Raw genomic sequence first — 13833 nt, 5'->3', positions numbered from 1 at the left:
AAAAAACAAGTGAAAAAAAGGGGATGGTAGGAAACAGGATGAGAAGATGAGAGACAGGAAGGAAAGAGATAAAAATTGAGAAATTTCACATATTTGTGTGTCCACTCCCCAAAATGAATGTAGCTGTTACATATATGTCAACATAGACTAATACAAATTTTAAAACTAATTCAGGCATAAAAGTTTATAACAAAAGCAATCAGAATAATTTACATATCTACTTGCCCCCAAAGGAGAGGGAACACAAATCCCCCTCATACAGTGTGGCTTGTGTACAGTGACTTCCTCCAATATAACATGGAATTTTACAGTGCACAATCCAGAAAAAACAGTATTGCACACAGATGACTAAGGTCAACACCAAGGTGACAAGTGACATGGGCAGTGTGTGCCTGGATATGGTGTAACAAGCATGGCACTTTACCTTTGTGGTTTTTCCTCTCTAAAATAGACAAGCCTAGTACAACCATGAGGAAAATGACAAATTCCAGGTGAGGGACAGGCTTCAAAGTCTTCTGACCAGCCTTCCCCCAAACTCTCAAAGTCACCAAAAGCACGAATGGCCTGAGAAACTCTCACACCCAAGAGGTTCCTGAATAACATATAGGTTTTATTAACCATAAGCTATCAGTATTGGTGTATTAATATACTGCACCAAATACAACAAGAATTTCAGATGTTAATAACAGGGACATGTGGTATGGAGTATATGGGGAACTTTGTATTGTATTTCCAATTTTGTGGGAAATTTAAAACTATTCTTATATAAAAGGTTTTCCATCAATCTAGCAAGAAGTCATTAGGTGGGATGACGAATCAATTTTATTCTTATTTGCTTCAAATGTCTATGGGCTAGATTTTGGCCAATACACGTAGTCTTAGGAAACACCTATTTCCTTTCGCCTCTTGATGTGTAATTTCTATGATGCATTTTCAGGGGGGCTAGTTATTGCCAGGTAGGAAGGAGGTGAAAACGCATCCATATTACAATCATTATGATCCTCAAGATCTCAACACAACCCAACAAAATCTTACTCCTTAGTGTTTAATGACCATTGTTAGGGAGAAACGAAATTATAATTTTATATAATTTATTTATTCTCTTTAGGCATAGAATAATGGTGGAAATGGTTATGAAACACTGGTGTCCACTGCTGGGAACATGTACCTGATGCTCACAGGCACACAGGCAAGAAATAGGAGCATCATGAGCACATTAAATGCATGCAAGAGCTAAAGGTTTTCACATGAATTCTCTAACCTGGCCTATGTTACCGTTATCTAATGGCTCAGTAGTCAGTTGTTTTTTAAGGCATGATTTACATATTTACCATAGGTACTCTTATGATAGGCTTAAAAATATTTAAAGGAAAGAACAGGAGGACTTTTTAAAAGAATCTTTTATTTATTTTTTGGGTACAGGGTCTTGCTACACAGCTCAGACTCATAGTGATCCTCCTGTCTCAGCCTCCCCAGCCCTAGGATTATAGGCATGCACCACCATGCCCAGTTTCAGTGGCCAGCACAGCACAGGGCTGGCATGGCATGCAGTACTTGGCATCAGACCAGGGTTCTTGCGCTTGCCAAGGCACGTGCTTAGACCTTTGAGCTATCTCCCCACCTAGGATTTCTTTTAAGGAAAGAGTAAAAAGACTTTAAAAACTGTGAACTTGGAATTTTGGTTAAACCAAACATCTTTATCGCCATGAGGGCTGCTTATCAAGCAGCTAGGATGGAACTGTCCTCACTGGTTATATGTGGTGACTTCAGAGAAATTCCAGGGTAAGCAGAGACGACAGCTTTCTCAACCTTTGCATGTTACGAAGTTATGAAATGCAACAGTAATACACACCAGATCTCTTTGGGGAAGATAAGTTCTTTAGTTTAAAGCAAAGTTTTAGAATCATAATCCTTCAGAAGTTACATGCTCTTTTAAATGGGCTTAATTCCTCAAATCTCATCTATTAAAAGATTTTAGGATGGAATGTGTACCTTCGTTACAAATGTGCTGTACAAATTTAAGTGTGAATGACGAGAACCTCAATACACTTTTTACAGGCCAGGGAAATAGTTTAACAGTCTAAGTGCCTGCCTGGCAAGCGCAAGGACCTGGGTTTGGTCCCTGGTACCCCATGCCATGTTGTCCCCATACATAAATTAAAATAAAATATATACTCTGTAATTTTTAACTTAACCTAAACCTGTTCTAAAATTTTAGTAAAATAAAAACTTATTTATGTTTTAAAATCCCTAGTCTCTAAGTACGTCTTTCAATTTAGTTCAATCTGTGAGCATCTCAGGAGAAGGACTGTGTCTCGTTCTTTCTTGTGTCATGGTAAATTGACCCAGGATTCATCCCTCCCTGGACAAATGAACCACCAAAGCCCGAGCTCATCCAACTCCCTGTCTGCTGCTGGGAAGCAAACACAGACCTTAAGTGTTGGTCAAATGCGCAAATTGCTATACAATGGCCACTAAAAAAATTATATTCTGTCATAAATTTAAACACTGCATGGCCTGGGGAGAGCTCAGTGGTCTGAGAAGCTGCCCAGCAAGTGCAAGGACCCGGGTTTGATCCCTATACTGCATGCTGTGCCAGCCCCATGCCATGTCGGCCACTGAAACCAGGTATTGTGATGCACACCAGTAATCTCAGTGCTGGGGATGCTGAGACAGGAGGAATCAGTATGAGTCTGAGCTACAGGGCAGGACCCCGTAGCAGAGAGAGGAGAGGGGGAGGATTTTTTAAAAAATTTAATAAACAAATAAACAATGTAATCCACTCTGTCTCCTACCACACGTAATTGTTCAATTATCTTAAAATGTGACTTTTTTTTTTTAAAAAAAAGAGGCAGTTATCAATGATGATAGAGGCTTGTGACAAAGTTATAGGAAGTGTAGGAAGAACTCATTCAATAATTTTTTTCAATGCTATTAAGGCTTCATTAAGAGGACACAAGAGATAAACTAGATGGTAGAGAGTGTTTTTAGAAACACAGTCCCCAAGCCTCTCTATAAGGGAATGGCCATCTCTCTAAGTGGAAAATCGCTGACCCAACCACAACACCTTGGCTGGTGTTCTCCTCTTTGTCAGTTAGCCAGAAAGGAAGAGCGAACAGGAAAGAGCCTGGCAGGGAGCTATAACGGGACAAGCATGTCTTAAAGAAAGCCAGATCACCCAGGCACAGAGCAAGGCAGACAGTCAGGGCAAGAATGCCGGAGAGAGCTTCCCCGTCTGTCCTCTGACCCCTGACCTCTGCCTTCTGGAGTACTGATTTATGAGTTCGTCCTGATACCATGCACAAGGAGAGAAAAGTTGATGGGGGTTTCTGGGAGGGAGACGAGTGCCACGGAAAACACTAGACTTTAGGATCTCAGAGAGCCAGGCCCAGACACTCGGCTTCTCACCAGCATTCCAGCTCCACGCCCTGCAGCGTTCTGCCTCCATGGCCTTCGGCATCATCTGCACGTGCAGCAGGATCGCCCACCTTCAGGCTGGCTGGGAGCTCCCTTGCAGATTGACATGTGCAGAGCATTTAGCCTAGTGGTTGCTAGGTGCGGCAGCCCTTGGGCACAACCGAGCTTGGCACAGTGTGCAAGCTAACTCCGGTCTTGTATTCGTAGATGTTTTTAAAGACAAATATTTCATAAGATGTGAAAATTACATTAAATTTAAATTATATTTAATTACACTAAATTTAAATTTCAGTGTGCACATTGAAGGGTCACCGGGGCATGCGTTCATTTAGGTGTCATTGTTGAGGAGCTGTGACAGAGACCCTGGGACATGTACAGCTAAAGATAGTCATGATCCAGCTCCCCCCAGAACGTCTGTGGATTTGTGTGGCCCATGCAGTACCAAGGGACTCAGTTCCTCCCCTTCCCCAGCCCTTCCCCACTGTGCAGTGGATGACTGACAATATCTAGAGACATTGGTACTTGTCACAACTTGGGGAAGGATGCCACTGGCATCCAGCATGTAGACAGAGGTTCTGTTGAACATCCTACAACACAGAACAGCCACCGCACTGTGCACATCACAATCATCCAGTGCAAGTAGCTTCAGCGCCACAGCACAAGTGGAAAACCCAGCATGAGTCAAGGGAAAGGAGTGGCTGATATTTGCTTAGTCAATAATGAGGCAACCATCACCCTGTCCTGTGCAGAGGAGGAAATGGGCACAGCAAGGGAAAGCGACTGACCCAGTGTCACACGGAAAAGCCAAAGCTGAGTGATTCCATGTCTGCAGGTTCCAACTTCCTCCATTCTCCTTTGTACTTGGCATGGGTCTTTGAACACTGCAGGCTCTCATGCATTGTGCGGTTGTTAAGAAAGTGGTAGGCCTGGGCTTGCAATGGAAGGTAGAAGTCAGGGGAGGAGTAGGTATAGTCTAGAAAGTGTGTTCCACCTTATGAGTCACTGTGCATGTCTCTTTAGGAGATCTACAGTGGGTACTTTAGAAAAATTACATTCTTAAGAGGAAACATTAACTAGCTGGCTTGTAAACTAGAAGAATAATGTTCCATAAGTCAGGAAAACTAACCTTTAAGCTTAGTTGGTCAGGTGCCAGGCACTTCTACGTATCCTCCAGGAACTCCTATGAATACCAGAGTAATACCTTAGGGAAGAGGAAAATTACCCTCTATAGGATTAGCCAGTGGACACACCAGATCAGAGTAACAGAATTGCTCTTGAGATTGCCAGGAAAGAAAAGGGAGTTTGCTCAATGAGAAATTATGAGCTCATAGTGTAGCATTATATGTAGCTATCAGAGACTGACCTTCAATGACCTTACAGGATGCATACTTGTTAAACAGACATAGGCAATACCTACAAAGCTGAGGTAAGGAGCAGTTTGCACTCTCAGCAAAAATGGGGAGACTCCTAGGATTCCCACTGGTATTTAAAGAAAAGTGTAAGCGTTAGCTTTGTCTTCCACGTCCACAGCAATGAGTGACATGAGCCCCTGGCCCAAGGGAAGTGTCAGAGTCCATCATCAAATGTTCTGCAATCACACAACTAGGTATGGGGCTCTGCTCTAAGGGATAGGGGTAGCCAGAAGACTGGCATCCAAGGACAGCACAAAAGCAGGGCTGTTGAGAGAAGTAGAAACAGAAGCTACTTATAGTACTGTGGGTCATGTGGTAGAGCTGAGGCTCAAATCGTGTAGATGTGGGGGTAAGGCCCCTACAGAAGGAAGAAGTGGTACCTAAATCAGAGTAAAAATTAACCTTCAAAACACCCTGCAGTTTCAATATGTTCAGTGTGGCCATTCAACAAGTGCAATGTGGCCGTTTTTTTTTTTTTTTTCCAAAGTATTGGTGCACTGTCATTAAGCAGAGTTGAGCCAGAGAGATAGCTCAGTAGAATAAGCATTGCCTGGCAAGAGCAGGGTCCTGAGTTCAATCCCCAATACCACAAAAAAAAAAAAAAAAAAGAAAGAAAAGAAAAAAGAAAGAAAGAAAAATTTCTGGGAACTGCATTACTATGAATAACCACTACAAAGACAACAATATGTAATGTATTAATTATTGAAACTGTCCTACTAATCAGTTTTGAAACTGTCTCATTGCTATTTCTCAACAAATTTAGTAAGAAAAAAATAAAAACAAGTCAGAGTTGAGCTGGTTGATTTTAGGTGGTGCGTGATACCATGATAGCCAACAGAAAGGATTTGAGATTGCCAGGAAAGTAAAGCGAGTTTGTTCCCTTTGAATTCTCAATGTCACCTTACTTTTTGGAAGTAACGTTCAGAAAGTAAAGGACTTCATACTCACTGACATTGCTCTTAGGATGAAACTACCCCATGAGAGCCAGAAGGACCCATGGAGAGAGCAAGCACGGCTCTCCCTTGCCCACTGTGGCCTCGTGTTCCGGGGGACATCAGAAGATGCATCCATCTATGCCACTTAAATGGTTCATCAGTGGCATCTCTCCCCACAGGTCCATAGTCCACAACTGGAGGAGCTCACTATGTGGCTGGTAGAAGCATACATCCCAGAGATGTGCATGGCCTGCTAATGAATGTAGTAGAAGGATGGATTTGTTCATTGGCAGGGAAAGCAGCTCAGGCCTCCCAGGAGACAATGCTGTGCAGGTGGGGCTTTGAGACAGAGTAAACCTCAGGGCACCAAGAGAACACAGAGACAGAACAGGTGCAAAGCTTGATGACAGGTCACATGACTCTTTCAGGCAACAAGCTGCTCCTTCAAGCAATAAGTGGCTTCTTCAGGCATCAGGGTGCTACTCAGAGGTGACACGGCAGAGAGGTGGAAGAGGGCTCAGGCCTAGGATGGTGCAGCCCTGCGGCAAGGAAGCTGGCTTTGAAGGTAGGTGTCCTTGTGACTTTTGAGGGATTGGAAAACAGGTTGGGTACAGGCTGTGTCCATGTTCTGGACAGACCACCCTGCTCCCAGGGGCAGAGTGGTGAAGTAGTGACCATGAGCCTGGAGAGAAAGGAAACAGCACAGTAGCCAGATGCTACCATCCTTCTGATTTGATTTGGAGATTACAATCTTGTTTTCTGGGGCTTGTTCTGTAAATCAGAGAATGCAGGATGACTGGAGGGGATGGTGAGGTACAGATGACAGGGCACTTTCATCCCGAGGTGTCTCTAGCCCCTTGGAAGCCCATGGCCAAATATGGCCAAATCTCAGAAGTCAAAGCAAAGGGAGGGAGATAAATCTCACATCAGGGAGTGACAGGTGACAAACACTGAAGTTATCAGGGGTCACATGTCCAACACTTCATGGGCACACATGGTCATCAGAATGAGTGACATTGCTAGCAGGGGTCATGACTTGGGGGGAGGAAGTGGGTCTACAAGAAACTGAGAGGAACCCAAGAGTGATAGAGCAAATCCAGAAAGCTAAAGGAAAAGCAAGAATTAAAAACATAAGAGAAGAAACAAGAAAGAAGACAATCTCAGGAACCAAAAGAAAAAACTTAACTGGTGAGTGAGTTAGTGTTGTGGTAAGTCACACAGAGGGCAAGGCATGTTCTGGCTTTAGAGGCCATCCATGACCTCGGAGGCAGTCTCCAGGAAGTATCAGGAAGAAAGATGGCACCAGGGGCAAGGTTGGGGAGGAAGTCAGCAAGCAAACCCGAGCCACCTCTCTAGGACATCAGATTATGAAGGGGCAGATGAGGACAGCGACTCAACAGACAAACACAGCTTGGTTTGCTCAGCTTTGAGAAAAGCAAGAGGAGAAGCATGGAATGGAATCTGCCTCTACCATTTCAATTAGTTGCTATCTGATACTTGATATTTGAGATCCACAATATGCTAAGGGAAGCTTTTGTTTCATGTTCTAATTCATTTGCCTTTTATTTTTCCATTTCACATACTAGTTCCGTATATTCACTCTCATGTGCCAAAACTGGAAATTGGAAATTTCCTGGAGCATTCAGTGGCTGAGCTCAGCTGAGGTCATCTCACGATCAATCACACGTTGACACATCTTCCCCAGTTCTAGGTCAGCTTTCTCTCCAGACACAAAATTGGGGCTTGATTCCTGCAGACTAAACTTTCAATGTCACTTTACCTTTTGGTAGTAACGTTCTGATTTCAATGTATTTCTAAAGTCATTGACTCATCTCATTCCTTCAAAACCCGTAAGAGCACAGAAAGCAGATAAGCTCATCACCATGTTAGAGATGAAGTAAAGGATAAAAACAGAAGTCTGGAAGCTCTCCAGTTTGTACAAGGCCATGTGCCTTCCTGTCCTCTTACTCTTGCAACTAAATTACCAGCAGCAGCAATGGCTTGAGTCTTGGTTTAGAAGGAGCACACTCATGTCTGCTCCAGATATACTGCAACCACAAACCAAACAGAGAAAGAGAAGTTGGCCTGCTAGCATACACCTGCAATCTTGACAGGTTGGGGCAAGAGGATCACAAGTTCATCTCAGCCTGGGAAACTCAGTGAGACCCTGTATCAAAATTAAAGAAGGCTGGGGATGTCACTCAGCATGAAGCATGTGGGTTCAATTCCCAATACTAGAGAAAAGCAGCTGATAGCAACTGTGCCTGCACCAATGAACGAGGCTGACCAGAACTCTAGCCTCAGATGTAGCATAGATTTTTCCAATTGCTTCTATGACTTCTGTGCTTATTAAATTACTTGGGAAGAACGCTTCACAAAAAGAAAGATACCTAGGTCTTCTGCTAAGCCAACTAAACTAACTCTCAAAGACTGGGTGCTGAACATTGATATTTATAAAAGTTTCCAGGTTATTTTAATATGTACCCAAGCTGAAAAAGGATGAGCAAGTAAGTTAATGCTGTCATGGATACCAAATTAAACAGGGAGTCCTTGCTCTGTGAAGACACTCTATGTAGCACCACCTCAGTAGCTAGGACCCAGCACTGAGCTTGTCCTCAAAGTCACTAACCTAGCAGCCAGTTTAATTTCTTCTCCCTTCAATACACATTCTGACTGATTCTTGCTGCTGTCCACAAGCACATGTTGAGCTGCCTCTGTCTCCTTCAGAAAGTTTCTACAGCCTCCCATTGCTCTCCCAGTGTCCATCCTGGGACCCACGTGTGCCTTAGCCCCAGAGCTGGGGCAGGTGATCAGGTCCCTGTAGAACAGCTGGTGGCATCACAGGATGATGGCAAGTCCAAGCAGGCATGGGAAGGGCGTGGAGAAGGTGCGGGTCAGAACATCTGGCTGGTGGGGGTGGGCAGGACAGCCGTTAGTGGTGAGTGAACCTGGCTCACACAGGGTTAGGATTTCACACTAGGCCTGAAGCTGGCCTTCATACCGTGGACCCCCCATTTTAGCTCCTCATTTTAGCAAGGCGATTCTCATAAGCTGTCTAGAAGAAATGCAAAGGGACACAAAAGCACATGTCACTGCCCCAGCACCCAGGCTCTTGTCACCTTCCCAGTAGCAAGCAACCCTCTGTCCAGTGCTGCATCCCTTGACTTCTGATGTTTGAGCAGACAGGATTATTTAAGAGGTCAATGTTTCTGCATGAATAGGAAAAAGATTTTATTGTTATCAATTTTACACACTTCGAGGAAGAATAATTACGAAAATGGATGTTATGGTTGTTAACTCTTGTGAAGTCATGATGCAAATATTTAACTATTAGAGGAAGAGGACAGTAGTTTGTCAGCTTCTCAACATAAGCGGGCTTCCCACCAGGCCTCTTTACGTACAGTGAGGCCATGCCTGGAAGGCGCCTGAGGGGAAGAGCGGCCCCCTGCTCCTGCACCGTCTGTCTGATTTCCAGACATGTCCCGGCTCTTTGCTTACAAGCTGCTTACACACTTGCTCCTCTCAGTCTGGTCCTTTAAACTCATTGAGAAGGTGATTTACCATCTTCTGAGGAAAGGCTTTCCTGCCATGGAAACGCATCTCATTGGTGGTCCCTAAAATAATTTTTTAAGTCACAATCTGAATGTATTATATTTACATTTCCCTCACTGGAGTACGAGATGCAGAGGTAGAACGCCGGTCTGCTTTCTCTGTGGACTGTGTGGATAGTCACTGGACTTCAGAGATGTTCCATTAAAACTGGTTAATAAGCCAGGCATAGTAGTACATGCGCATAATCCCTGAATTCTGAGAGGCTGAGGCAGGACGATTACAAGTTCAAGTCCAACCTGGACAACCTAGCAACTTAGTAAGACTCTGTTGAAAAATGAAAAAAAATACATTTTTAAGATGAAAGGCCAAGAGTGTAGCTCATTATAAAGGCCTTGGATTCTATCTCTAGTACCACAAAAAAAAAAAAAAAAAAAGCAAGTAAGCAAACCATAAAAACTGACTAAACAGAAAGCAGCAAGACAGAAGATCTAAAAGTCTGCTTTCTGTAACACTGCAGGCATAGCCGCTCTACAGCAACATTCACTGGCATACATTTGCTTTGCTTTGAAGTAAAGACATGCTGTGTTGATGTGGCTGAAAATTACAATCATGAGGACCAGCGAGACGGCTCAGCACACTAAGCGCCTGCTGAGGCGAGTGCAGGGACCAGGGTGCAATCCCTATACTGCATCCCCCACCGGTCCCACCCTTGGGCACACTGAGCCAGTGACCGAGTCTGGGCATGGTGCTGCATGCCCCAAATCTCAGCCCTTGGGAGGCTGAAAACAGGATCACTACAAGTCGGAGCCGCGTAGTGAGACCTTGTACCAAAAACATTTTAAAAAAGAAAGAAAATCACAATCATGATGGCTGTGACGCCATGAGGCCCCCAGGACACAGCACCACACCATGCCATGGGGAATTTCCACACATATGCACTTATGAAGCAGATCACTCTTGTGCACTCTTTCTCATGCAAGGTTATGGGAGCTTTCTACCAAACGTGAGCACACTTCATAGTCCTTGTCATGATGCAGAAGTTATGAGCTTCCTGTTGAGATGAGTTGCGTGGGACTGAAATGAAACGCTATCCCAACCCATCTAAATACCTATTCCTTTAAATAATATCACTATCATGCAGTTATGTCAGTGCAAGTTATTTTAGTGATGTTTCTACCACCCTGATTGTTCTGGTTCTGGAATTCCAATTCAAGGAGTTGGGACATCTGCCCAACATTAACAGTTTTCCTACTTTTCTACAAAGATGGTGTTCTTTGATGGCGTATTATCATCAGGAGTAAGGTTGGCCAGCAGGGCATATGCCGATTTCTCCTCCTCTAGAACAGGGATCTTATGATGTCTGCCAGGTGGTGGTGAGCAGGAAGGATGAGACTGGAGGTCAGAATCCAGGGGAAACCTGGACTGGCCCACACCAGCACCTTAGCACCTTGTTGCTTTAGTCAACCAAATCCATATTCTCATAACTAATACTGGGGCACAGGGACATGTTTAGTATATGTATGTCCAAAATATTACATAGGATATACTTACATTAAAATAATTAGTATTCATTATTTTTCTGAAGTCCAAATTTAACCAGGCAGATTTTATTTGCTAAAACTAGCACCTCTATCCCCTGGGGAAGTCCCCATCATGGCTTCTATTACCTGAGAAATTTCAGATTGGTCCATATTTTTATATTACTAGTGCCTAGAAATATTGACATACATTTTATATAACCACATACCTCTGGTTTTTGCATCAATAATAATTGCTTATAATTTTTCTGATTAATAACATAATGAGGCTTTCTTAAATGACTTATGTCTTCTTCTAGGACATATCAGCAATACCACCATGCATGTCTTTTGTATATCTAACACACAACAACTGCCACGATATACAATTTTTTTTTTAACAAAGTGCAGATTTGGCATTTGGCGGCTTCAGTCAATCTATCAACCTTTCTTGAGACTCAGTTTCAAATGCGACTTCGCTTGAAAATAAATTGACGATGTAAATCATTACTCATCTAAAGGTGGCCCCCTGAAGTCATTTCCTAAAACCACCTAGGATTTTGACAATTTCAACTGTTCTTTTAAAAAAAAATCTGTTCTCTATCATGACAAATGATCTAAAAATAGCTGCAATAACACAAGGACAAAGCCATCTGTCTGAGCTCTCCCAAGAGCTCATATTTCTATAGATTTTATCACTTTGCAACTGTTCTTACAAGCTCTGAAATTGAGGAAAGCTATGTCAACTTGGCAGATAAAAAAATCACTGAAATATTAGATTTCATCAATAATATTTCAATTACTTTATTCTTCATATCACAAAAGGTACAACAGAAACATGTTAAAGTAAATAGACTTTAGATGGCATTAGAACTTGTAATAATTTTTTTCAGTTGTATGAAAACATTTCAGCCAATAATCACTTGAAAAGATGCAACACTGATTAAACAGACATGACTATAAAAATGCCCATTATTCAAGTACATTGAATACAGAGAAGTTTATTTGATAATGTCATCCTTTACATTTGTTGAAAATTAACTTCTAATAGATGGAAATAATACTGGGCCACTCATGAAGGCTATCACATCAAACTTGGGTTCATTCAATCTTTTTAAGAATAAATATATATGAGAATAAAGTTATCAGTAAAATGAGTAAAGGCAACAGTTGAAAAAAAAAGATACATTTAAAGTTATTTTAAAACTTCAGTGGTCTCACAGAGGGGGAAAACTGACCTTTGAGTCACTGTTCTTCCCTGGGGTCCCAAGGTCTCCATTCAGAACAGCAGCTCTGGCAACTTCATAATCTCCTCCATGGTCCCATAAGCTCACTCCTGAATCAAAAGCAAAGAAGCCACAGTTGTCATTCTAGCTGGGAAGAGTTCAAGATCATGAGCTTATACATAAATGACACAGTGAAAATATTGGGAAGTTGAATAAGCACAAGGGACACTATAATCTATTAAGTCATGATAAGTGCAGAAGCCAATGAATTCTCTGTCTTTCTTACAGTTAAAATACTGTACTTTAAAGAAAACAAATTAAATTTTTTTTTATTCCAAGCTTGCAACGCATGCTAGGTTATTATCATAGCCAGAGTATACAATTTAAACCTTCAATAAGCAACAGAAAAGTAAAAAAAGTGATTTTGTAAAGTGACGAATTAATGCTGTATCTAAGATTAGTTCTCTATTAAAAGTCTCCAGGATTTAACCGTATTAAGACTAAATCCATTTACTTAAGTCCCAGTGAATCTGTTAAGCACAATACCAAATCTCCTCTCTGTACTTACAAAGTCTAATTTTATATGCTTCAATAAGTGATTCTATAGACAAATGAATTTGCCAGCGCAGTCTGACTAGACTGCTTTATGTAAAAAAGAGAACTCAAGTCATTCAATAAACTGTTATACGCTCTTGTTTCTTAGGGTCTTTTCTGTCAAACTAGCTGCTATACTGACACAGTTCAACTAGCTCCATTTTTATAAACAAGCCTAATGGAAAGGATAACATTTTTCTCTTCTGGAGAGTGTATCCCTTTCTTAACAAATACAGTAATTTCTCTGGGCTTGTTCTCCTATGAGGTCACATGTTTGCTATTCACTGCGACCACAGTGTGGTCCTCAAGGTAGAGGATGGACCAGATTCCCTCATATGTTATTCCCATTTCTTCAACCAGGGCTCATAATTTTCAGACCTGAGTCATAATAGCACAGTTTTAAGTTACTAAAGAGTTCACATTTATTAGGCACAAATGGTATTGAAATTTTAATCCTAGACATTTTATAATTCCCCCAATACTTTTAAATCCACACCATTTTATCATTCTCACTGTGGAAGTTTGCAGTTATGGTCAGGTTACAAAAGGATACTAGTGGAGCATTAAATGTCTGAGCCAGCCTCTCCAGAAAATTCACAAGCTGCTCACAAGGCATTCTAGAAAATTCTCAAGCTGCTCACAAGGTATCCTGTTTGTGGATGGCAGATCCAACAGGAATGAGATGAATGAACTGAAAGTTGGGAATATGGCCAGAGGTGTAAACTGGGTCTCTTGGGCATGTGGGAAGAGGGAAAGAGAGGCCCATGGTCACAGGCTGAGTGAAGAGGGTAGGGAAAGCAGTACCCTGGACCAGGATGATTTGTGAATTTATGAACCTGTATGTGGGATACAGGTTCTGCACCTGTGCCAGCTGAGGGGACATCGGTGAAGACATCAGAAGTTATAGGCATCAGTGAAATGCTGGATGGAAAGGAAAGATCAGCCATCTGGAAGTCATCGGAAGTGCCGTAGCTGCAGAGGGGCAGCTTGGGGACTTCAGTTCATGAAGTTCTTCTCATGGCTTGACTTCGTGCCTGTCAGAGTGCTCATAGGAGGTACAGTGGGGTTCGGTTGGGGTACCTGCTTCTTTGTTGGCCAACGTGTGTGCATACTCACTCACCAAGTATTTATGAACTGCCTGCCTTGGCAAGGACATGCATGTAGGTGCTCTAGATCAGAG

General features: G+C 42.4%; 1 protein-coding gene across 1 annotated transcript in view; it reads right to left on the bottom strand.

Moving 5' to 3' along the window:
• Positions 1–13536, bottom strand: part of Adam12 (ADAM metallopeptidase domain 12) — a 330777-nt gene extending 317241 nt beyond the window's left edge. Inside the window, exons 1-2 of the mRNA XM_023709048.1 lie at positions 13458–13536; positions 12072–12169 (exon numbers count right to left, since the gene is read on the bottom strand). Of these exons, the coding sequence (XP_023564816.1) occupies positions 12072–12169; positions 13458–13536 (177 nt within the window). The remainder of the gene's footprint in view (positions 1–12071; positions 12170–13457) is intronic.
• Positions 13537–13833: the final 297 nt, after the last annotated feature.

Source organism: Octodon degus, unplaced genomic scaffold (assembly GCF_000260255.1).
Source record: "Octodon degus isolate 3935 unplaced genomic scaffold, OctDeg1.0 scaffold00010, whole genome shotgun sequence".
Lineage (NCBI taxonomy): Eukaryota > Metazoa > Chordata > Mammalia > Rodentia > Octodontidae > Octodon > Octodon degus.
Note: the sequence above shows the minus strand (reverse complement) of the source record. Positions and strands in the feature narration are given on the sequence as shown.